The 27,097-nt window shown below is 42.9% G+C and overlaps 1 protein-coding gene across 2 annotated transcripts in view; it reads right to left on the reverse strand.

Annotated features, from left to right (window-relative positions):
- Positions 1–7,083: 7,083 nt before the first annotated feature.
- The window catches only part of pspc1 (paraspeckle component 1), a 78,677-nt gene continuing 58,663 nt past the window's right edge, over positions 7,084–27,097 (reverse strand). The window contains exons 7-9 of one of the 2 annotated variants that reach the window (XM_073841943.1): positions 17,840–17,897; positions 17,243–17,373; positions 7,084–7,925 (exon numbers count right to left, since the gene is read on the reverse strand). In XM_073841943.1, the coding sequence (XP_073698044.1) occupies positions 7,713–7,925; positions 17,243–17,373; positions 17,840–17,897 (402 nt within the window). In that variant the 3' untranslated portion in view covers positions 7,084–7,712. The remainder of the gene's footprint in view (positions 7,926–17,242; positions 17,374–17,839; positions 17,898–27,097) is intronic. The other variant, XM_073841944.1, reaches the window with a different exon arrangement.

Below are 27,097 nucleotides of genomic sequence, written 5' to 3' on the forward strand. Positions count from 1 at the left end.
GAACAGAACCATACCACTAACTGTATGCTTTTATTATAATATAATACATTTGATGAAAGTGGTCCTGACTGAAATCAAGCATTGTGTAAATTCAAGCAGGCCACGTCAGTCCAGCTTGCCTCAGCTGATAGTAAGCTGTTCCTTACATGTACCAATCTAGTTTGGACACCTATCACAGTAATCTATTTAAATCTAATTCATTCACCCTCTCCTCTATTACTTCTAACTACTTCCTCCATTCCCAACTCCTCCTAGCTGGGATCTACAGTATATTATAATCTGCTATCTGTCTGAGGTTGTTTTAGTACATGTAATCATCCTTAATGTGTAATTTGCCCAGAACAGAACCATACCGCCAACACTAACTGTATGTGTCACACCAGGCCAGCAGAGGGAGCTCTTACCCACACTGACTGTTGCTGCTCCCTCTGCTGCCTCTATGGTAACTTCCTGTTTATCAGCCATAAAAGCCAGCTCATCACACACACTGCGAAGTATTGTTTTGCTCCAGCGGACTCTACCCAGCGTTTTCCCTTGCTCTCAGGTTTCCTAGTCTCCTTGTTGTTTTCCCTAGCCATAGTTCTGTTTTTGTTTTCCCAGTCTTAGCCATAGTTTTCTAGTTTCTTGTTTTCATTTCATTGTTTCCTTTGGACTGCCCACCTGGTTTTGACCCACACCTGTCTTGTTGGATTACGCTCTTGGATTGTCTTCGCTGTTGTTGTTTGCTGGTGTTTTCGACCCTGTCTGCCTGTCTACGATCGTCATAATAAAGCCTTGCATTTGGATCCCCACTCTCCGTCGTCCCGTTTGTAACAGAATACTTCGCCAAACTCGGATCCAGCGGCTTTATCCACCAGCAGAACCACCCTTCAGTATGGATTCAGCAGGAAGTTTATCCAACCCCGTAAGTTTCCTCTGCTCCATTTTTCAAGATGGCCGTCCTATCGAATGTTATGTTGAGGAATTTGTTACGTACAGTCACCTGGCACCTTGTGACGAATTTATATTGAAGGAATGTTTTTGGAGCGGGTTGGACACTGACATCAGTTTATGTTTACCTGATGAGGACCCTAGTTGGACCCTCGCACAATTTATTGACTTTGTCTTATTATATTGTGGATCTCCGTTCACTGTGGGAGTACTCAAAAGGTCACAACACAAGATGTCTGCCAGCTTAAAGCTACAGCACAAGATGTCTGCGAGCCCAGAGCCTCAGCACAAGATGTCTGCCAGCTTAAAGCCTCAGCACAAGATGTCTGCTAGCCCAGAGCCCCAGCACAAGATGTTTGCCAGCTTGAAGACACAGCACAAAATGTCTGCCAGCCCAGGGTCACAGCACAAGATACCTGCTAGCCCAGAGCCACGGCACAAAATGGCCACCCTTCCAGAGACAGTTCCCAAGATGGCCGCTCTTCCCGAGTCTGTTCACAAGATGGCCGCCGTCCCAAAGCCCGTTCACAAGATGGCTTCCGTTCCTGAGTTCCCGGTCAAGATGGCCGCCCTTCCAGAGCCCGTTCATAAGATGGCCGCCCTTCCAGAGACAGTTCCCAAGATGGCCGCCGTTCCAAAGCCCGTTCACAAGATGGCTTCCGCTCCTGAGTTCCCAGCCAAGATGGCCTCCGTTCCTGAGTTCCCAGCCAAGATGGCCTCCGTTCCTGAGTTTCCGGCCAAGATGGCTTCCATTCCTGAGTTCCCGGCCAAGATGGCTTCCGTTCATGAATTCCCGGCCAGGATGACCGCCGTTCCTGTGTCTCCGACCAAGATGGCCGCCACGCCAGAGCCTGCTGCAAAGATGGCCGCCACGCCAGAGCCTGCTGCAAAGATGGCCGCCACGCCAGAGACTGTCGCAAAGAGGGCCGCTGCCACGCCAGTGCGTGCACCCAAGATGGCCGCCATGCCAAGCCTGCATCCAAGATGACCGCCATGCCCAACATCATTAACGAAGAGGTGGCTGCAACATCACACCCCCACATTTTCGTGACTTATCAGAGACTAATATCAAGCTTGGAGGACCCACCACTGCTGTCCGCTCGTTCAGTCGGTTCCTTACTATCAGCACCAGCCAAGCCAGCGACTGTTAATGCTCCATCAACCGAGCCAGCGACTGCTAAAGTCACGTCAGCCATGCCAGCACCTGCTAACACCACATCAGCCAAGCCAGCGACCGCTAATGTCACGTATGCCAAGTCGGCACATGCTAATGTCACGTCTGCCAAGCCAGCGCCCGCAAACGTCACATCTGCCAAGCCAGAGCCCGCTCACGTCACGTCAATCAGATCACAGCCTGTGAACGTCACTGCTACTGTTCCTGTCAAGTCAAATCATGTCACAGCTGCTGTTTCTACAACATCAAGTCATGTAACAGCTGCCGTTCCCGCAAGGTCAAGTCACGTCATGGCTGATGTTCCTGCAATGTCAAGTTACGTCACAGCAGCACTTCTTGAGTCAAGCCAAGCAGCACTTCCTGAGTCAAACCAAGGCCCAGCGTCACTTCCTGAGTCAAGCCAAGATCCAGCAGTACTCCCTGAGTCAGGCCAAGACAGAGTTTCACTCCCTCTGTCAAGTCAAGACGTCTCAACACTGCCTGTATCCAAGCTAGTTACAACAGCACTTGCAGAGTCACTTCGAGACACTACAACACCTCCCAAATCAAGTCAGGTCACAGCTGTTCCACTTAAGCCAAATCAAGTCACAGTCATTCTAGCCACGCCAAGTCAAGTCACAGCTGTTCCCGTCACGCCAAATCAAGTCACTGCTGCTCCTGTCTTGACGAGTCAGGTCACAGCTGTTCCTTCACTGCCTAGTCACGTCTCCCCTGAGCGTCCAGAGCCAACGCTCCCAAGCCATGCAGAGCCAACGCTCCCAAGCCATGCAGAGCCAACGCTCCCAAGCCTCACGCCCACTGACCCGGTGGGCATTCCTCTGCCAACTGCGTTACCTGTTATGGCAATCGCCATTTTGAGTGTGTGGGCTGCACACTGCACCCCAGTGGCCTCTTCAGCCCATGAGTCTGTCCACAAGTTTGCTCTGGAGGCCTCATCTGCCCGCATGTCCGCTGCGCCTATACCTCTTTCGGAGGTGGCGTGCATAGCGGAACTTCTGCGCCTCCTGCTCCGCCATGGAGGGTTCCTGCGCCTCCTGCTCCGCCCTGGAGGGCCGCTCCGCCTCCTGCTCCGCCCTGGAGGGTTCCTGCGCCTCCTGCTCCGCCCCGGAGGGCCGCTCCGCCCCCTGCTCCACCCTGGAGGGCTCCTGGGCCTCCTGCTCTGCCCTGGGGGGTTCCTAAGCCTCTTGCTCCGCCCTGGAGGGCTGCTCCACCTCCTGCTCCACCCTGGAGGGCTCCTAAGCCTCTTGCTCCGCCTCGGAGGACTGCTCTGCCTCCAGCTCTGCCCTGGAGGGCTCCTGAATCTCCTGCTCTGCTCTGGAGGGCCTTTGCCCAACCTGTTCTGCCTCAGTCTCCTGGCCCCCCCACCGCTCCCCTGGACTGTTTCTTCCTGTTGTTTTCTGGAGCGTCTGGAAGCCGCTCCTTGGGGGGGGGCTATGTCACACCAGGCCAGCAGAGGGAGCTCTTACCCACACTGACTGTTGCTGCTCCCTCTGCTGCCTCTATGGTAACTTCCTGTTTATCAGCCATAAAAGCCAGCTCATCACACACACTGCGAAGTATTGTTTTGCTCCAGCGGACTCTACCCAGCGTTTTCCCTTGCTCTCAGGTTTCCTAGTCTCCTTGTTGTTTTCCCTAGCCATAGTTCTGTTTTTGTTTTCCCAGTCTTAGCCATAGTTTTCTAGTTTCTTGTTTTCATTTCATTGTTTCCTTTGGACTGCCCACCTGGTTTTGACCCACACCTGTCTTGTTGGATTACGCTCTTGGATTGTCTTCGCTGTTGTTGTTTGCTGGTGTTTTCTACCCTGTCTGCCTGTCTACGATCGTCGTCCCGTTTGTAACAGTATGCTTTTATTATAATAAATATACATTTGACAAAAGTGGTCCTGACTGAAATACACTGACCAAGACTCACAGGTAAAGGTGGCGGTCTTGCAATTTTATATAAATCGGATCTGTCTATTGCTGTAATCACTACTCCTCATGTCTTTTTTTGAGTGCTTGGTAGTGAAAATGAATGGCAGCTCTATACTGTACTTGTCATACTTATCTGTCACCCTCCTCTTTTTTTTCCTGAACTTGCTAAACTGTTGACTTTGTTGATTCCTTGTTCAGATATGTTGCTAATAACATTCATGTTGACAACCCAGACTGTTCTCACAGAGCCAATTTTATGCATGTATTAGAGTGTTTAAATTTTATCCATCATGATTGATTTTACCACTCAATAATCTGGCCTCTTATTGGACTTGATCTGCTCTGTGGGCATTGATATAGATCAGGGGTGCCCAACCCTGTTCCTGGAGATCTACTGTCCTACAAAGTTCAGCTCCAACCCTGATCAAACACCTGAACCAGCTAATTAATCTCTTAGGTAGCACTTGATAATAACAGACAGCTGTGTTGGAGCAGGGCTGGAACTAATATCTACAGGTAGGTAGATCTTCAGCAACAGGGTTGGGCACCCCTGATATAGATCAAATTAGGAATGCTGAACTATACTTTAGTGATTTTAAATAACTGAATTGTGAATTTACCATCTTTGCCTTTCTAAAATCTTCTAAGGAGCATGTTATAACTTTTAGAAATATCTAGAACATTGAGAACATGTTGTTTCTTTCACCAGGTCATCCCCTTGGTATACCAATAAATTGCGGCTCTCAAAGGAGGGAGCAAAGATTGAGTGCCTGTTTTTTTGCCCAAAAAAAGGTCTCACTGTTCATAAATTATCATTTTATCATTTTGCTCTTAAGTCCACTAGAGAGGCATATTATTCACATATGAAGGTGTTATTAATCAGAGAATGATGTTTAAAACAATTAACAAACTTAAGCCTCATAACAAAAACATGTTCTCTTGTTGAGAGGTGTAATAAATTACACAAATGCTTCACATAGAAAGTACAAAATATCTATAGCTCCATGGCTGCTGGAAAAATTAATCTTCCATTTTTCTTTCAATTTTGCCACTGTCAGAATGGAAGGTATTGACACTGGTTATTTATATACGTTCTGCCAATTGTCTGGTCATGATGTATGGCTGACACCTACAGGCCATTTTCAGTACTGCAGTTTATTACTCTGTATATACGCAGTGTTTATTTAGTTTGGCAACAGGCAACATTCAACAACGGTTTCAGTTCAGCTCGCGAGCATTCATTGCCTTGGAGAAATATATGCTGGTAAGTTATTGACTCTTTTTAATTTTACTTTTTAAGAGTTATGTGCTAAGACAATGTTACTTAGGTGAAGGTTGTGATCATGTATGTGATGGTGGGAGCAAGTTTTTCATCACGTGTACGCAGATTGTTTAATATACATATGAATATGAACATGCACAAATTAATATACAATTTGTAATATGACTTTTTGTTTATTGTATTTCAGTTTTATAAAGGAAAAGAGAACAAGCAATCGCAGAAGTAAACATTTTGGAAATAAACAACTGCTTTGTGTTAATTTGTTAGCTAGCTGTCTAGCTTCTTCAGAGCAAGGTAGTTGCTAGGACAGCATACTATGAATTCATCCACACATTATTTTGACCCTTTGCCTACTGAAGTTTTCTAAAAAATGCTTAACATTCTTTACATTACTGCAATCATTAATAACTCCTTATCTACTGGGTAGATTCCCTCAGCCCTTAAATTAGCTGCCATCACACCAGTTCCTAAAAAGCCTGGTTAGGTTGTTGAGAATCTGTGTAACAACAGGCCTATTGTGCATTTACCCTTTCTTGCTAAGGTTTTTAAAAAGTTGTTGTTAGCCAGTTACAGCAATATCTGTCTCTTAATCTCTTAAAGCCGTTTTAGTCCAGATTTAGATCAAGTCACAGCACTGAGACTCTCTTAACCCAGGTAACAAATGACCTTTTCATTTCTGTTGACATGGGGATTTGTATTAGCATTTTAATCTAGTTGGACATTACTGCTGCTTTTAACATAGTATCTCATGCTGTCCTTCTTGTTGCAGGTTTGTTTAGGCTTCCCTGGTACTGTCTTTGAGTGGTTTAAATCTTATCTTAACTACTTGATTTCAGCTTGCATGTCTGGAGAAAATCAATCTGAACCAAAACTAGTTCAACAGGGTGTCTCACATGAGTCTGTGCTTGGTCCTATCTTGTTTAGCAGTGAATACATTTGATTGAAAAACAAATGATTTGATGTTCAGAACAGAGTAACTACAGTAATTAAGCCATTTCCCTTGGTGGGCTTTTACCCCACCTAGCTGGGGGGCATTTTAAGTAAAAAAAAAAAAAAAGTTATTCTGAAAATATAATTCATTTTTTTTCTTACATAACACATACTATCTACAGGCCTTACTATTCTCGTATCATATATAACTGCGTTCTTCTTCTGTAATTGACTGTGAAATATGTTTTATTTCTCAGGTACATGAGCATTGTAAGCTTCATGATGAATACTTTCTAAGGGGGGTTGGGAATGAGAGATCATTCAATAGTAATACACACCAACAGGTGTTTGAATGAAATAAACGCATAAATGCATTACTATTTCAGGTCAATGTGTCGAAAACAGAACTTCTGTTTGTCAGTAAGCCAAAATATAAAATGTAATGTAAATGTAATAGTTCCAAGTTCAGTACTGACTGTCATTTAGTTATGTACAATATTGGTGTTGTTTTTGATCCATAATAGATGGATTATCTGCTTATCTTTGTATTTTAGTTGCCTCTTATACTCCAACCCCCTCTCCACTGTTCTGGCTCATGTATTTTTTAGCATCCTTCATATACATTAAAGTCATTATTATATTATGCTGTTGTGTATAATGTTTATGCTATTTATGAAAACAAAAGCACTACAATAATGCATTATAAATGTAATATTAAAATTATTATTATTGTCTTATCCTATTTGCCTGTCTACTACACACACAAACAATACATATAAACATACCCAGTAAGGTATACATGAATGCATGAGTGAAAGTTCAACATTTCAGAATAATGTTTGGACTCTGTGCATTCAGTTCAATGCCCAACTTTAATTTGTGGAAAGAGAATACTGCATAGACAAAACCATAAAAATACTGATAAAACTCTGAACTTTTCTCAGTGCTCCAGGAGTTAGGCATTACCCAGTTCCACTTTGTGTTTAGGACTATCTACACAAAATCCAACTCCTTTTTCCCAGCATCGCTGCCATGCCATCTGACTCATGACTTGATCAAGTGGAATAATGTTACTCAATACAACAACAGCGAAATCTATTTTAAAACATGACTCAAGCACTAATGCGCAATGTTTTTTTTATATTTATTAAGGACTAACATTCTAAAACAAAAAGAAAATTCAGAAATTTCTAAAAAAAAAAAAACATGGCTTGAAATAAAAAGGAAACATAACTATGGTAGGTAATCTACTGGTTTAGAATATTTTGTCAATTACAGCTGATTCAATGTCATTTATCATTTATGAAAATGTTTCACATTAACACAGGACCAGACTCATGCCATTTCTGCCCATTTTGTACATAAATGGTACTTGAGAAAAAGGCAATGAGAAAGAGAATACATGGTTATACATCAGTAATCATGAGTCAATATGCTTCAATCTGAACATGTGTAAGCACAATTACCAGACAAAAAAAAATATTAGTATCTACGTCGTTTGTTGTTAGGCCCATCAAAATTTCCCCCTACTGGACTTCCTCTCCCAAAGCCACTTTGGCCAACCACACCAGGAACAGGACCTGCCCCAGCCACCATGGGTGAGTGCTGCTGTTGATGTGGGGAGTCAACACCAGGGCGCCCACCCACAGGGGAACCCATTTGAAGCGATCCGCCTTCAGAAAATCGATCATTAAGCTGAATTAAAATGTGAATGTAGGTTATGGCATGTTTGTATCAAGCATTTGTTTGGAATATATGGCCATTTTATATTGACCATATAATATTTTAGTTGTTGCAGAAACAGGCCAAAAAAAAAAAAAGTCCAAAAATTAATAAAAATAAAAAATTTTCCTCCCACAAAGTTTAATGGATGAATAGGATAAGCAGTGGAGTCCAGGAATACCCAAAAGAGGAAAAAGAAAATTTCAGTTAGTTCACAAGCAAAATCTCAACAAAAACAAGAACATAAAAATACACACAAAATACACACAAACAGAAACCTTCTAAAAACATAGCTGTGTGTTAAAATGCAATTTTAAACTTCATTATTATCCTAGAATGCAGATTCTATGCTGACTTTGCAGTGTAAAAATATCCTAAGTGAGCTTTGGTGTGTGTTTTGTACCACTCTTTGTACCACTCACCAACAGTGGTACTGCTGAACAACAGCTCTATTCACTAATTAGGACCACCTAACTTGCACTACCTTCAGTCTTTTGCTGTTTTGTATTCTGCTGCATTGGTGGTTCTTTATGCTGTAACATTTAGGTAGCGTTATATTAGAGGTTGCGTTAGACTTTAACATTGTCCGCCATTTTGACGGACAGGGTCGTAAAAATTCTGTCATAATGTATTATTACCCGTCATTTTAATTGTAATAACACATTGCTTTTGTTTGTGTTCACATTTTCATTTTTAATTATGAACCTACATGACAATATAGACAATATAGAAGAGAAGAGATGAACAGATGACACTGCGCAACTTTGCATGTTCCACGCCACACCCCGCAGTGACAGCGATTTTAATATATTCTCATTTCTATGAACCAATATTGATTCGTAAATCCCAATCGATCTTAATTATGCTGTTTTCAGTTGATGAATGAACAGTAGGACTACATAGTGCGTTTCCCGTATCTAATAAATTGCAAAAGGCAACTGTAAACGTTCGGCACCACAACAGAAGGCTCGCCTCTCCATTCATTCGATTGGACAATGGAAAAAAAAACACGAATGACGTTGGGTGTTTTTCCGCTCAGAGTTGCTTTTTTTTTTTTTTTTTTTTTACTTTAGGCGCAAAGAGCGCTCCTGCAAAAACAGGAGGCGCAGCAGGCGGCTAAAACGTGAGGTGCTCAGCGCGCATAAGCAGCACGCAAAACACTTATTGCCAACAGAAAAAAAAAAAAGGTCCAATACTAATATCCTATATATATATATATATATATCCTATATATATATATATATATATATATATATATATATATATATATATATATATATATAGGATATTAGTATTGGACCATTTTACTAATAGTAGTACCAGTACATGAACACACTATGCAAATGCATCCTACGAACTCTCTCCAAAATGCATAATGTTCTTCTTTCTAAATGTTGGCTCAGCACTGATATTGATAACAAAAGTGACAATACAACCTACTACTATACTAAATTAAGCGCAATATGCTATGGTGAAGAAATGGCTACATTTATTCATATAAAAACAACTCAAAGAATAAGAAAATTATTGTTCTCGAATATACAATCACAAAAATAAAACTAGATAAAGTTAGATAAAGTAAAGTTAAACTTTGATATTGGCTTAATTTCACTTGAAGGCAATAAATTATTTTAAAATGTAAGTAGCTAACATGATTTAACATGCTGATAAATGTTTTAATGTTAAATGTTTTAACATAATGCTAACATGCTTTATCATGTGGTTAGCACAAATTAAGACATTGCTACCATAATTTAGCACATTACCAGCATGTTTTAATGTTTCTAGTATGATTTAGCACACTGCTAGCATGTTTTAACATGTTGTTAGCATAATTTAGCACATTGGTAAAATGTTTTAGCCCACTGGTAAAAAACAATATTTACCACGTTTGTCCTAGGATAGTCATTAGGCTTTGCTAGTAATAGTCAGCTTAGAGGGGTCCTATTATGTTTTTTTTACTGTGTGTAATGTTGCTGTTTGAGAATAAAATTATCTATATAAGGTTTCAAAGTTCAAAGTCCACTCTAAAGGAGATATTCTTCTTAAAAGGTGCTGTATGTAATTTTTCAACTTTACCAAAGCATAAAAATGTCATTATGCCATGCAGATTAGAAAATATGCTAAATTCACATACTTCTTTCTCCGAAAACAATGCTACAGCCAGTTATTCTACTTTGAAATGTGTGTTCTGTGTCAGAATAACTGTTTTTGTTTTGGTCTGTATGATTCCAACCACTGCAGTATTTTAACACCCCGAGTTGCCAGTTGGCAGAACTGTCATGACTCTGGACTGTGGGTTCCCTCAGCCACCTGAGGTCGCTGTTCCCCTTGCACTGCACTCCCCTGATCGTTCACATCTGTCTTGTCATTAGCAATGATTACACTCACATCTGTTCACGATTATCTGGACTATAAGTACCCTCACTTTTCACTCCTGTTTCATGGCTGCATTGTCTCTTGTATTGTGTTCCTGTTCATGTTTTCTTTACTTGCTCTAGCCGTGATCGTGTTTTGTGTGCCGTGTTGGCCGTTTGTTTGTGTTTGTTTGTTTATTGTTTAATTAAATATTCAATCTCTACCTGCATTTGGACCCAGACCCCTCATTCAAACGTGACAGAATGCAGCCATCACAGATGGGTCCAGCAGGGAGGATTTTTTTTTTCGAGGAGGCGGCATCCCCCCGTTCTGTTCCCGAAACGGGGGGGATGTCTTTTGAGGCGGCGTCGGCCGCTCGATTTGAGGTCATCTACGCCTGCCTGGCCGAGATGGACGCCTGTAAGGCCGAGACTGCGCAAATGCGTCCCTGCTTTGCGGTGGGGGCGGAGAGGCTCTTCCGTGGGAAGGCGGCGGTGTCCGCTATCTCCGTGCCTGACGCGCAGGTGACCGCGCCCTCTGTTCCTGACGCGGAGGCGACCGCGCTCTCTGTTCCTGACGCGGAGGCGACCGCGCTCTCTGTTCCGGAGGCGGCGGTGGCCGCTATCTCCGTGCCTGACGCGCCGGAGACCACGATCTCTGTTCCTGACACGGGGGCGACCGCGCTCTCTGTTCCTGACGCGGAGGCGACCGCGCTCTCTGTTCCTGACGCGGAGGCGACCGCGCTCTCTGTTCCGGACGCGGCTGTGAACGCGCTCTCTGTTCCGGACGCGGCGGTGGCCGCGCTCTCTGTTCCTGACGCGGAGGCGACTGCACTCTCTGTTCCTGACGCGGGGACGACAGCTGTTTCTGTTCCTGACGCGGCCCTGACCGCGCTTTCTGTTCCTGACGCGGCGGTGACTGCGCTGCACGGGCCTGGCCCGCCATCCCTCCCCCTGATTCACCTTCCCCCGTTCCTCCTTCCTCCAGATTTTTTGTTTGGGAACGTCTGGAAGCCGTTCTCTTGAGGGGAGGTACTGTCATGACTCTGGACTGTGGGTTCCCTCAGCCACCTGAGGTCGCTGTTCCCCTTGCACTGCACTCCCCTGATCGTTCACATCTGTCTTGTCATTAGCACTGATTACACTCACATCTGTTCACAATTATCTGGACTATAAGTACCCTCACTTTTCACTCCTGTTTCATGGCTGCATTGTCTCTTGTATTGTGTTCCTGTTCATGTTTTCTTTCCTTGCTCTAGCCGTGATCGTGTTTTGTGTGCCGTGTTGGCCGTTTGTTTGTGTTTGTTTGTTTATTGTTTAATTAAATATTCAATGCAGGTAGAGATTTGGACCCAGACCCCTCATTCAAACGTGACAAGAACACAGCGTATTGCAGCCAGCAAACAAACTAGGTCAAAGATTGCAGAAAAAAAAGCCTCAGCATCCATTTAAAGGTGCAGTGTGTATATTTTTGTGGCATCTAGCAGTGAGGTTTTGAATTGCACCCAACGGCTCAGCCCACTGCTCACCCCTCCCGTTAGTGAAGCTACGGTGGCCGACACAGGATTTAGATGATGTCGTCGTCTTAGACAGCAGAGAGCAATGAGGTTTCTTTACAAATGTAAATTAAGGAATTATATTTTCTTAATTATTCAATAAATCAATATTATTGTGAATATTACCGTTACTTGTTCATAATTATATCAGTGTTTTTTCGCAAGAACAACATAGTGATATAACACGTTCTGTAGAGCAGTTTGTCAGTTTAGGGCTACTGCAGAAACACATGGCGACTTCCATGTAAGGGGATCCATGGCGTATGTAGATAGAAATGGCTAATTCTAAGGTAATAAAAACATAATAGTTTATTATGTAAGGTCTTTATACACCCCTGAAAACAGTTATATATATATTGTGACGAGCGTCCCGTGAACTCATCAGCGTCGCCCTGGAAACCAACAAGCAACACCTGTTCTCCGTCATCACGACAGGATCGGCTTCAGCTGCAGCCCATTAGACGGCATCCTTATAAACGGCGCAACGCCGGCATAATGTGAGAAACCTTCTCCGAGACCAGACGTTAATGTTCTCTCTCTCTCTCTCTACAATTTCAGACAGCAGCTGAAGACCGATCCTTTCACCCCTCCTCACGAGACACTCTGGGCACATCTGAAGAAGGAAGAGCACGCCACTTCACTGCTTCACTTCACCGTATTAATTCCCTCTGTTTTCACTCATATAATAAAAAGCCACCCTCCGGGGCTGCACAAACTGAGTTCTCTGTCCTGTGATCTCTCACCCCGCGACAGTCTGGTGGAGAATGCGGGCAGATTAAGTGAAGATTGCACGGACAGGAATCTCACATCACTCACCTAAACTTCTTTTTTTTTTTTTCTTTTCTCCTCTATGACCGCTATCAGAGCCGTCGGCGTGCGCTCCTCCCCTGAAATGGACCAGCTACTTCAACGGCTCACCGAGGTTAGCATCCGCCAGCAGCAAATCGTGGAGCATCTCGCCACCAGACAGGGCGAGACGGAACAGGAACTCGCGGCTCTCCATGCCGCCGCCGCCGCCGCTGCTCAACGCACTCCGCCGCCGGACCCTTGAGCCCAAGCTGCAAGACTGCTGCCAAAACTCACGCCCCATGATGACATCGAGGCATATCTACAGATGTTTGAAAGCACAGCCGTGACAGAAGACTGGCCAAGGGAAGACTGGGCGCGGGCGTTGGCACCTCTCCTCAGCGGTGAAGCTCAATGAGCCTACTTTTCCTTGCCACCGGACTCAGCTGACAGTTTTGATGAAGTTAAGAGGGAAATATTAGGAAGAATGGGTCTCTCGCCCGTCTGTGCTGCACAATTGTTCACAGAATGGGAATATAAACCACGACTCCCCGCCCGCGCCCAGGTCGTTGAGCTGTCACGGTTGGCGCGTCATTGGCTGCTCGAGGGGAATCCCACAGCCGAACAGGTGGCGGAGCGCGTTGTCATTGATCGCCTGCTCCGTGTTCTGCCCCGTTCACATCGTCAAGCTGTAGCGATGAGAAACCCCAGCACGGTTCAAGAGCTCATTGACGCCATCGAGCTGGCGGATGCAGCCCAACAGCGGGAAGCCGGGGAGCGAGCGCCGCCTTTCCCCCAGAGGGCACCCAGCGGCAGTATAGCAGACCGGCGGCTCCCTCCCCACGCGACGAGCCCATGCCAACGGAGACACCGGCACAACCAACCCGGAACTGGCTGGCAGGCTGCATTGTGCACTCGGACCTACCATCAGGGGCCCCGGAGGCAGAAATCAAGATCAATGGGAAGAGTTTCCGCGCCCTCCTGGACTCCGGTAGTGCGGTCACCCTGGTCCAGGCCCACCTCCTCCCGCCCCGCGGAGATTCCAAACTGGTTTTACCGATCACCTGTGTACACGGAGAAACCCGACAAGTCCCCGCTAGACGAGTGACAGTCTCCGCAACGCCTGGCAGCTGGTCGCTTGAGGTTGGCAAGGGATTGGCCAGGGTTCGACCGCCTACTCGCGACCACTACGCAGCCTGTCAGCCCTAGAGGGAGCCGCCCAAAGCGGAAGCCCAGCCGGCGACCTCAACACCGTCCCGTCCTCCTGGCCTCTGACAGTGGAAGAGACGGTGAGTCCCCTTCCCATCAACCTAACCTGTTCTTTGATGTGTTTCAGCAGGTCACGGAAGGGGGCTCATTTGCACGGGAACAGAAGGAGGACGACAGGTTGAAGCACTGCTGGACACAGGTGCGCTGCATCGAAGGACGCGATGTCCAGCCACCCCCTCATCCCGTCCCACACTTCGTTGTCCAAAACGGTCTGCTATACTGTGTCGCACAGCGAAGGGGGGAGGAAAAACATCTCCTAGTGGTACCCCGGACCAAAACGGAAGCGATCCTGGAACTGGCCCACTCGCACCCTATGGCCGGACACCTGGGACGAGAGAATACCGTTCAACGCATCCGGGATCGTTTCCATTGGCCAGGACTCGACGCCGAGGTGAGACGATTTTGTCAAGCCTGTCCCACGTGTCAAAAGACCTCGTCCAGGAAACCTCCCCCCTCACCGCTAATTCCACTCCCCATCATCGACGTGCCCTTCGAGCGCATCGGGATGGACTTAGTAGGGCCGCTGCCGAAGTCTGCCCGGGGCCATGAACACATCCTGGTTGTGGTGGACTACGCCACTCGGTATCCTGAAGCAGTGCCCCTCCGCAAAGCCACGGCGAAGAACATCGCGCAGGAACTCTTTCAGCTCTTCAGCCGAGTCGGCATCCCAACCGAGATTCTGACCGATCAAGGTACTCCCTTCATGTCCCGGCTAATGGCTGACCTGTGCAGGCTGCTACGGGTGAAGCAGTTGAGGACCACTGTCTACCACCCGCAAACCGATGGACTCGTCGAACGCTTTAACCAGACCCTGAAACAAATGCTCCGGCGAGTCACGGCAGAGGACCGGAGAGATTGGGACCTGATGCTGCCGTATGTCCTGTTTGGTGTTCGCGAGATTCCACAGGCCTCAACTGGCTTCACCCCGTTTGAACTCCTGTTCGGCCGACAACCCCGCGGCCTCCTTGATGTGGCAAAGGAAGCCTGGGAACAGCAGCCTGCACGTCACCGCTCTGTTGTTGAGCACGTCCAACAGATGAGGGAGAAGATCGGCCGAGTCATGCCGTTAGTCTGGGAGCATCTGGTCAAAGCACAGCAGTCCCAACAACGACACTATGACCGGGCAGCCCAACCACGGGTATTCCAGCCCAGAGACCGAGTAATGGTCCTAGTCCCCAACGCTGCCTGCAAGTTTCTCGCCACCTGGCAAGGCCCCTACTCCGTCGTTGAACGACTCGGTCCAGTCACGTACCGTCTGCGACAGCCAGGACGAAGACGTGCAGACCAACTGTATCATATTAACCTCCTCAAAAAGTGGGTTGGGACTAGGGACCAACTCGCTGCCCTCAGCGTCTCCGAACCCGTGGTTGTGGATGTCAACCCCCAGCTCTCGGCTGCCCAGAAGGGAGAACTACAACACCTGATCGGTCAGTTCTCCGATGTGTTCTCGCCCCTCCCCGGACAGACCGACGTGCTACAACACGACATCCGAACACCACCTAGAGTCGTGGTTCGGCAGCGGCCTTATCGGGTCCCTGAGGCTCGTCGGCAGGCTATTGAGGACGAAGTACAACAGGTCCAGTGGTCCATGGTCCAGTCCCATTGTAATGGTACCAAAACCGGACGGCACCCTCCGTTTTTGCAACGACTTCAGACGGCTCAACGAGATTTCCGAGTTCGACAGCTACCCCATGCCTCGGGTGGACGAACTTCTGGAGCGATTGGGACGGGCCCGGTACATCTCCACCCTCGATCTAACAAAGGGATACTGGCAGGTACCACTATCAGAGTCTGCAAAACCAAAAACAGCTTTTTCTACCCCTAGCGGACACTGGCAGTACCGGACCCTCCCCTTCGGTCTCCATGGAGCTCCAGCATCATTCCAAAGATTGATGGACATCATCCTCCGGCCCCATCAACCCTACGCCGCTGCCTATCTAGATGATGTCGTCGTCCACTCTGAGACATGGGAGGATCACCTCGACCAGCTACGGAGGGTGCTGTCGGAGCTACGAAGGGCTGGACTAACCGCCAACCCCCGGAAATGTCATATGGCCCTTCACGAAGTGAAGTACCTGGGTTACCAAGTCGGACGGGGGCTGATCCGACCCCAAGAAAAGAAAGTGGAGGCCGTAAGGACTGCACCTAAGCCCCAGTCCAAGACCCAGGTACGTGCCTTTTTGGGGTTGGCGGGTTATTATCGCTGCTTCATCCCCAACTTCTCCTCTTTAGCCTCCCCTCTGACAGACCTGACCAGGAAGGGGCAGCCTGAGAAGGTCCAGTGGACACCAGCAGCGGAGGAGGCGTTTCGGCGGATCAAGGAGGCACTCACTTCGGAGCCAGTCCTGCGCACTCCCAACTTTAGCTGCCCCTTCCTGCTGCAAACAGACGCCTCCGATACTGGCCTGGGAGCCGTCCTCTCCCAAATCCAGGAGGGAGAAGAACACCCAGTATTGTACATCAGCAGGAAGCTGACCTCAGCCGAGAGAAACTACGCCATTGTGGAAAAGGAGGCCCTGGCCATTAAGTGGGCAGTCCTGGAGCTGCGGTATTACCTCCTCGGCCGGAAGTTCACCCTGGTAACCGATCACGCCCCCCTTCAATGGATGGCCAAGGCGAAGAACAACAATGCCAGGGTGACCAGATGGTTCTTTCACCCCTCCTCACGAGACACTCTGGGCACATCTGAAGAAGGAAGAGCACGCCACTTCACTGCTTCACTTCACCGTATTAATTCCCTCTGTTTTCACTCATATAATAAAAAGCCACCCTCCGGGGCTGCACAAACTGAGTTCTCTGTCCTGTGATCTCTCACCCCGCGACAATATTATATTGCATTTGTCTATAGATCCTCCTAAATATTACACATTGCACCTTTAAAAAGCTCTATGACCAGAGACATTAAAACAGATAAATCAACTCAGCAACTTTAGTAATCTGCATGAGTAAAGTTTGTTAACAAACTGATGTTGACTTGACAAAGCCTTGTTTGAAAGTTTGAAGATATTAAAGTCAATGTTATTAACATGTTCTAGCACAAATAACATGATTTAACATTGCTAACATATTTTAACACTTCACAAGCATTTTAAATAAATTGCTAGTATGTATAAGCATGTTGCTAGCATATTTAACACAGTGTTAACGTTTTAACTTGCTGCTAACATGAATTTGCATTTTTTAACATGTTAAAATGAGTTAGCATGTTGCTAGCATGTTTTAACACTATGATATCATAAATAAGTATGTTGAAGAAGTAGTTTAAATATAATTTCAAAACGTTGGCTGCACAATTAGAAGATGCCAAACTTCAATACATTACCATCACTCCATTATCTGGAATCAGGGGTGTCCCCATATTTGATGATCCATCAGGCCCCATGGCTCCAACTCGGCCTGCTATGCCCATTTGTGAGGGGTTACCGCTAACCGCAGTGACAGGGTTAAATGAATCTATGTGAAATAATGTACAGTTGACATACATTGAGATGGCTAATTCACTAAAAGATTTAATGAAACTATAATGCATTAAATATAATGTGTAAATTGGTGTAAAGTTTTTATCATTTAAATAAAAAAGGTAATATTTGGGACTGCATATTACTTCAATACAACTTACACACTATAAAAAAAGAAGAAAGATTAATAAAATTATTAAATACATAATAGAACACAAAAATGGATTTGGATATCTTGGAAATCTATGTTCAACAGGCAGTGAGTGTGTGTGAATAACAGATTAAGAATATTAAGACAATACTATTTTTTTAGGTTAACATAACAGAGTCATCTTTAAAAAAATGCAAAGCTGCACTTTTAAATGAACATGCAAGTAATGCAACCCAAAAATTACATGAAATACAAAATACACATCACACAGCTGTTTCTAATTACATGTGGAATCTCATTATGACCATACCTCCCATATTAATGGTTCCACGGGTACCCATTTCATTCATTCTCATATCCTGTTCTCTCTGAAAGTGAAGGAGACATTTTAATTTTAAGTCTCAGTCCACACAGAACTAGAAACTCTAATAATGTACCAACTAGGTACACAAAGTATCAAGCTATCATCTCCAAATAAGCTAGTTCAGTGATGTCCAAAATTGTATCTGGTTGGCACTATCTGGCAGAGTTTAGCCCTGAAAAAAAAGCTCACCTGCCTGTAGCCTATTTACACCTGGTCACTTCATGTGTTTTCTATGATTGGATATACAGGTCCTTCTCAAAAAATTAGCATATTGTGATAAAGTTCATTATTTTCTGTAATGTACTGATAAACATTAGACTTTCATATATTTTAGATTCATTACACACAACTGAAGTAGTTCAAGCCTTTTATTGTTTTAATATTGATGATTTTGGCATACAGCTCATGAAAACCCAAAATTCCTATATCTCAAAAAATTAGCATATCATGAAAAGGTTCTCTAAACGAGCTATTAACCTAATCATCTGAATCAACTAACTAACTCTAAACACCTGCAAAAGATTCCTGAGGCTTTTAAAAACTCCCAGCCTGGTTCATTACTCAAAACCGCAATCATGGGTAAGACTGCCGACCTGACTGCTGTCCAGAAGGCCATCATTGACACCCTCAAGCAAGAGGGTAAGACACAGAAAGAAATTTCTGAACGAATAGGCTGTTCCCAGAGTGCTGTATCAAGGCACCTCAGTGGGAAGTCTGTGGGAAGGAAAATGTGTGCCAGAAAACGGAAGCAGTGGACTGAGTCTGGAGTAGAAACATCCCGAGCCACTGTGTACAGACGTGTGCAGGAAATGGGCTACAGGTGCCGCATTCCCCAGGTCAAGCCACTTTTGAACCAGAAACAGCGGCAGAAGCGCCTGACCTGGGCTACAGAGAAGCAGCACTGGACTGTTGCTCAGTGGTCCAAAGTACTTTTTTTCGGATGAAAGCAAATTTTGCATGTCATTCGGAAATCAAGGTGCCAGAGTCTGGAGGAAGACTGGGGAGAGGGAAATGCCAAAATGCCTGAAGTCCAGTGTCAAGTACCCACAGTCAGTGATGGTCTGGGGTGCCATGTCAGCTGCTGGTGTTGGTCCACTGTGTTTTATCAAGGGCAGGGTCAATGCAGCTAGCTATGAGGAGATTTTGGAGCACTTCATGCTTCCATCTGCTGAAAAGCTTTATGGAGATGAAGATTTCATTTTTCAGCACGACCTGGCACCTGCTCACAGTGCCAAAACCACTGGTAAATGGTTTACTGACCATGGTATTACTGTGCTCAATTGGCCTGCCAACTCTCCTGACCTGAACCCCATAGAGAATCTGTGGGATATTGTGAAGAGAAAGTTGAGAGACGCAAGACCCAACACTCTGAATGAGCTTAAGGCCGCTATCGAAGCATCCTGGGCCTCCATAACACCTCAGCAGTGCCACAGGCTGATTGCCTCCATGCCACGCCGCATTGAAGCAGTCATTTCTGCAAAAGGATTCTCGACCAAGTATTGAGTGCATAACTGAACATAATTATTTGAAGGTTGACTTTTTTTGTATTAAAAACACTTTTCTTTTATTGGTCGGATGAAATATGCTATTTTTTTGAGATAGGAATTTTGGGTTTACATGAGCTGTATGCCAAAATCATCAATATTAAAACAATAAAAGGCTTGAACTACTTCAGTTGTGTGTAATGAATCTAAAATATATGAAAGTCTAATGTTTATCAGTACATTACAGAAAATAATGAACTTTATCACAATATGCACATTTTTTGAGAAGGACCTGTATATCTGATTTGTTAAAACGTTTTCATTTACATTTGGCCACATAAATGTCTTTATGATATAAATCCGGTCTTCAATTACCGTGCTATATGCAAATTTAAAGTGCATATTGCAGGTTAAAAAAAAAATTGAGATAAACATATATTCGTGAATGAAAATACTATACGAACCGTTAATGCACTATTTGAAAATATTTTACAAGACCTAAGGGCACAAATTTAGAAGCGGTTTCCTTGACCGCTCTCAAAAACAACTTTTTTTCCCCACACCGCGTCATATGACGTCACGAGACGGAGCAGTCGTGAGTTAGTGTGTTTTCGGTAGTTATTTTTAATTTCAATTGATCATCGTCATGGTAAATTATTGTGTTTATGGAGGCTGCACAAACTCCAGCCTGTCAGGACATCGTGTCCACGGGTTTACTTACAATAAAAAGAACGGTACTATCTTCCGTATATGGGTGCGTTTGTGCCGATGAAGTGACGGGCCTATACTAATGCATCTGCTTCGAAAAACGCGTTCACTTTACACCGGAGGATTATCATCCCGGCGACATGATGCAGTTCAACATGAGATGCTGAAGCAAGAACCAAGTGAGGCTCAGAGCCGGTGCAGTTCCTTCGGTGCACACAGCAGCTTCATCGGGTCCGCTGTCAGACTGTGGTTCGTCCGAAGCCGTCAGAGATGCAGCTCGACGAAAACGTGAACTGCACCGTAAGTCTTGTTTTTCTTCTCATAACTTCTCATAAATACCAAATCCATTAACATATTTATTTAAATAATGAGACACAGCGAGATGTGTATATGTTGTTGTAAAGCACCGTAGCTAGCTTGTAAGCATTAGCAATATCATTTTAAGAACCGTGTAAAAACGGTACCATAGGAGAAGGCATAACTGGTCAGCTATCCTCAGTTTGTTAATATTATAATCATCAAGTCTAGTTACAGCTTAGTCACATTGTTTTTACAGCTAATTTGTCAATTTTTGTCATGTGTGTTTATAGGGCTTTGGGAGACATTGCAAGACATGAGGATGTGTGAAGATCTGAAGCAGTGGAGCCAGCTGTTATTAACCACCTCTAAAATAACACATTAGTGTGATACCCACACTGAAAATATTTTTCTTTCAGTAGTATATGTTTTGTACATCTACATGTATATATTAACAGTTGCAATGTTGTGTTTTAAGTTGGGTATTAACAGTACTATGAAATAATATTTATGATTTATTGCTGTATAAATTAAACTGAATTGAATTAGCCATAAATGCAGATCTGCTTGATATATATGTTGTACACTTCATATAAAAAAATGTATACAGTAAGACAATTGTGATTATTTTTTATTGTTTGTCACCAAAATGGGGCCATTCAAAACCTTTATAAAGTAATCCTTCCTCTGTAACCTGTCTAATAGCTGACACAACACATGCAGGTAAGGGCTTCCTGATGAAAACCAGCAGACAACTTGACTGTATGCTGTCAATATTAATTGTCTTATACCAATGGCATCAAAAAGTTTTACTTTACATGTATTTGTCACCTAAATATAGTCAAACTGTAATTGAGATTAAATTTTACTGTTTATTTGTACGTACAAGTATTTAGCTCAGAGTAATAAATGATCTCTACCATAAACTTACTCATGTCTGCTGGCCTGGAGATGTCTATGCCCCTGCCTAAAATGCATTTAAGCTATACGTAGAACCTATTTGATTTCAGACAGCAAGCCTCAAAGCCTGGGTGCAGAGTCAGAGACAGCACATCAAGTTTGGGGGTATTTCCCATATAAGCATATAATAAAACAAAAAGGTGCTTATCTCTCTCGCGCGCGCGCGATAATAAAAACCCGCTATATCACGTAATGTTTGCGTCGGATATTAATGAGTATGACACGCTTGATCAACGATCATTCGTTTGTGTTACTGGTAAGTAGAATCAATACTTCTAGATGACCAATGCTATGATTTTGCCCGATTAGATATCGTCAGCTAACACTGATCTCTCACAGACACCTGCCCCGTTCTCCTCACATTACAACTTTAATTGTCTCCTCTGACCGTTGTTCTGTTTAATCCTGGCATGTCCCTGCCCTCTTGGCCACATAGCAGGCTCATATTTGTGTGTGTGGTTCGTCATACAAGTGTAAATAAACATTTTAAATGTTCTCTGCGTCCGAACAGTCATTGCGATCCATTGTTTTCCTATGGTTTACATTGACCGCTCTCCCTCTCGTTACGTCACTACCGGTTTGCCAGTTTTTCAGATGCAGAAGTAAAATTCTCTCACAAAAACGACTCTACAAGCCTTAATAGCGTATTTTGAAGTATATTTTAAAGAAAATCTGGTTCCTACATTATTTTTCTATACATCAATTCACCGGAGTCTCTAACCTGCAATATGCACTTTAACAGAGTTCACTTCAATGGAAGCAACAGGTAAGCGCAGATTTTATTCATTATCAGCTAATTTCAAGATCAAAGATTGCAACAGGAGAGAGCACGCATGAGCACTGTAAAGATAGGTTAGTCTCACTACTTTTAATGAAGATGATTGTGTGTTGAGCATCTGAGACTGACTTTCAGTTTCATTTGTGGCAGTTTGCGAGTCAGCTTGCTGAAGAGATACGCAGCTACTCAGCCATAATGATGCACGTTGTATTAGCGCTGTCATATCTGACTATAATATGCCATATAGCCTATAAAACGCTCTCACATGTTTATTATTTTAATATTTTGGGAGGAGTAAAATTTTGCATATGTGGTTTCAACAACCAGATACATTTACACTCGTCCAGCTTCGTCATTTGAGTGATCAGATTTAAATAAGTGTTTCGAAGGGCATTTACACCTAGCCTTTTCACAATTGATTATCTATCCGATCAGAGAAAACGCATGAAGTGACCAGGCGTAAACAGGCCCTTAGTGATCCTGAAGCGCTTGATTAGGGTTGGAGCTAAACTCTGCAGAACAGCGGCACTCCAGTACCGACATTGCCTATCTCTGTACTGGAAACTTCCAGGAAAACGAGTTAGAGCTGGTTGGAACTAAAATCTGATCCCCCGATGTCAAGTAGCTCTGTGAAGTCTGTTTTAAGTGATTCATTTATTGGTTTGAATCATTTCTAAAAATTATGCTCCCATATATGTACAATAACAGAAATTTTATAATGCTACAATCCATTACACTATTTAAGGTCGCAAACTCCTGCAAGGACTTACTTCAGATAACACTAAACTCTGAATCAACTTACAACCTTATATTTGATTTAATTATAACAGCATGTAATCATTGCTTTGATGAGTTCATTGTTCCTGCTTAAATGCCCATACATGTGTTGTAAACTTTTTCTTAGAGACCAGGAGACGTTTTGGATATCTTGAAGCAGAAGTTTCTCTTTATTGAGATACTAGCTTTGCGTCGCTGCAGTCATTAAAAGTCATCTGACAAAAAGCTCAGCGCAGAAGAGTATATAGGTTTCAAGGGGGAGGAGTACATAGAGGTGGAATCAATCTAATTGGCTAGTTATTTGACAACGTTACCCACCACAGCTGATTTTTTTCCACATTTGGCGGGTGTTAATTTCAAACCCTGGTTGGATATTAGTAATTATAAAGCACATATCAATGCCTTACTCTGTATAATATTTTAGATCTTTTAATCTTACATATACCTGAACTTAACAGCTACCTTACTAACTCGTAATCAGCAAATTACGAGTTTACTGATACAAAAGTCATAGTTAATAGTTTGTTAATAGTGAGAATTGGTTAAGTATTTTCTCTGCTAGTGTATCTATCCTTTTTGCGACCATCTTTCGCATAGACCAGTCTCTGGCCTCTGTTTTCATTCCATTTAATAATATTTACACAAATGACATTTTGTGAAATAATTAAAATGCATTTTGTGTACAAGTCTGATTGCCAATCTTGTGTTTGGCTGAGGTCTGAGGTCCACTTATAATGTTTTCTAGATTTTTACACCAAAAAATATAATAATTTTGTATATAATCTATTTTCTGTCCTGCTTTTGACCCCTCTCATCTGAACGGTCTGTTTGAATAGGCGTGATGGATTGTAGACTTGGAAGTGAATGCCCACAGCTATGATTGGCTTGTGTATGTTTAACAGTCTACGTCCTTCACAGATGGACGCTGCTCTGATTTAGGTTAAAAATGAACAAATACTAGGTACATATCAAACAATCTGTTTAACAGAAAAAAGCAACAGTGATCACTTAATAAAAACAATTATTTACAACATGACTGTAAGATAAAGTGACCAATATAGTCAGCACAGCATTGTCTTATAGTTTCAATCTTTTTGAAAATGCCACATCGAATTGAGTGCAGGGACAGCGCCAAGTGGTGGGGTTACTGTGTTACTGACAAAATTTATTCAAGTAAATACAAATCACCTGAATTTGACACTGTTACATATTAAATTTACGTGCTATGTTCACTTAATAATGTTGTTAAATTTATAAAAATGTATTACATAAAGTGAACTCATTAATTTCATTTAACTTTTTGCTCTACAAGTGCAAGTGGAAAATTATTAAATAATGACAACCATATTTTTAGAAACTAAATACGTTTATTTTCTTCTCAAGGTCTTACAATGAGCAACTTCAAGAAATTGTAATAATTTTTGTTCAAGACGGGCAACCAACATTCTTGTCAGTATAAAAAGTTATTCCCAAGGTCTTGCAACGTGATATAGTTGTTGACCGATATATCGGCCGACATATGGGATTTTTCAAATATTGTCAGATATGTTTTTCTGTTTGGGACTTTTATTTTGACAGCAGCGCCTAGAACACAGTGCTCACATTCTCCCTCTTGTTTGCTGTCGTTGTTTAACAGTTCTGTCTAATACGGACAGAGGTCTGTCTAATAATCAGATCTGTTAAACAAAGGAATTAAAAGGTATACAAAGTAGTATTATCACAATTGCTTTTAATTATTATTAATAGAAGGGCAAACATTATAATACTTTCTCGTTTGCAGTCATCATTCAGCAAATATGGATTTATATCATTTAAACAAATCTTTGAATGACTAATGAATATTTAATTTCACAAACCTTGCAAACTTAGTCAAATCCAGCTGTGAGATCTTGTGCAGTTTGCATTTGTATATTGCCTGATCGGATGTGCTCTGCGTGATGGTCCGTGCGAATTGAATACAGACAGGAGAGTTCAGCTTGACTGTGGAGACGTGCGATTGAACTTTAAACTTATGATTTCAAACTATGCTGCGCTTCATGCATTAGCCCATGTCATGTCATTTTTAGTTAAATATTTATTTATTTGTGAAAAATACATTGTAAGCTAAAGTATAAGTATGTTTATTTTACACATTCGTGTTTTTTTTTAATCAATTTTGAAATGATTTTAAATTTCTTAAAATTATATCAGCTTTATATAGGCCATCGGCCACCCTGCTTTGTCAGTTGATAACTTTCTTAATTTTAAGCAGTTCATGTTTTTATGAAAATATACACATATTGGAATGCTTGGGTAAGTAAACTGCTGCCGAAAAGAGCTCGATGAGAGCCAACATGTGGAACACACCAAACAAACAAGCCCGACAAACACTGACTGACGGCCGACCATCAGCTTGGTGTGTCCTGGCCTTAATTCAGCAGCAAGGCAGCTCTCAATTTTCATAGGCTAAAAATTGGCTAAAATGGTCTTCTTGTCTGTGGTCCCCTATGAATTTAAAAGTGGTTAAGATTTTAAAATCGTCTTGTGTGTGGCCAGCCTTAGCTCTTCATTTTGCCTTGTTGTGCTTGGCCTCTTTAAATCAGGGGTTCTCGATCAAGGTTGGAAGTAAACTCTGCAGGAAAGAGGACCTTGAGGGCCAGAGTTAAAAGCCTCTGCTCTAAATAGTTTTAAAATCCTATATTTCTGATCAGATCTTTTCCTATCATCTCCCTCAACACTGTGATCACTGACAACCTTGATGAGCATTAACATACTGTTAGCAACTTTGCTGCTAGTAACCCACTTGTTTATTCCTGTAAAGCTGCTTTGAAACAGTCTGTATTGTATATAGTGCTATATGAATATGACTTGAAAAAAATAAGCACACCATAAAAGACAGTAATTAATACATTAATACAATTAATACATAAATATGTGGCAAGAAAGCTATTTTTTGACTGATAACCTTTTCTCGATAACTTATGCATTTGCACATTTGTTTATGCACTAAAAAATAAGGCGCGGGTATATGCCTAAAAGATTTGCATACGCAGGGTAAGAGTTGTGCGCAAAAACACATAACACACCTACTGCACATCTGTATACAACTCATCAAATCTTAATCTGTAAATAGCACATATGCACATTCACGGTTCTGTCTATGGACATTTTCCTTTTTCCAATGAGCAATTAAAGACGCATTTATGAATTTAATCAAAATCGCTGAAGAATCAAATACAGTCACTGTTAATTATGAACTGAGCTGAATGACTAAGGCCGTGTTCACACTTGCCGTCCTTTTTCAAACTGCCAGCGTCTGTTTTACATTCTAATCCTATGGAGTAAACCGTCTTTTCAAAAAAGCCCTAGCGCTTTTTTTAAACGCCACCGCCGGCGTCTTTTTTTGCAGCTCAGAGCGTCTTTTTAAGTTGAAAAAAGTTGAACTTTTTTTAAAGAAAACGCCCTACGTCAAGCGCTTTTTTGACAGCTGACCAATGACAAGCGAGTAGCGGGACCTATCGTTTCCATAACAACAAAAACAACAAGAAAAAACGGAGAAGTTGCCGGTAGATAAACTTATCGTACTAGTTTCGGAGCACAAGGAGTTGTATGATATGAGTAAACAACTCTATCGTAATATACATCACAAAGAGGCTCTTTCTCGACATTTCTTCACCACACAGCACTATGCTACTGTTGCAGCTGTTGTTATAGCAACAAAAGACGCACTCGGCTGCTTTTTGTAACAGAACGCTGCCAGTTTTTTTTTTTTACTAAAAAAAACGCTCTAGTCAACTTTTTCTTGTGAAAAAAGACGCCAAGCGTGAACACGGCCTAAATCACTAAATCAACAATGAACTGACTTTAACTGAATTTTGAATATTGACTGTTTACTTTTGTTCTCTTTTTAGAGCTGCTTTACAGCATAACTGAAATTTGTTTGCATTATCGACACTATTTATTTTATTATTTAACTACATTTTACATTTATAATGTAAAGCTGCTTTGACACAATATTAAGTGCTATATATAAATAAGGGTGAGTTGACTTGATTGACAAAAAAGTAAAATAGATTACATCAAATCAGTCACAAGTGAATGGTAATTACACATATACAAGAAGTTGTGGTTACTTAATTTTTTTCAAGGAAATGGGTTTAAAGTTCATTTACTTAATTTTAAGGCAAAAGGTTTCCTCATTTTTTTAAGTTAAGTCAACTG

Source organism: Garra rufa, chromosome 6, assembly GCF_049309525.1.
Source record: "Garra rufa chromosome 6, GarRuf1.0, whole genome shotgun sequence".
NCBI classification, from domain to species: Eukaryota; Metazoa; Chordata; class Actinopteri; order Cypriniformes; family Cyprinidae; genus Garra; species Garra rufa.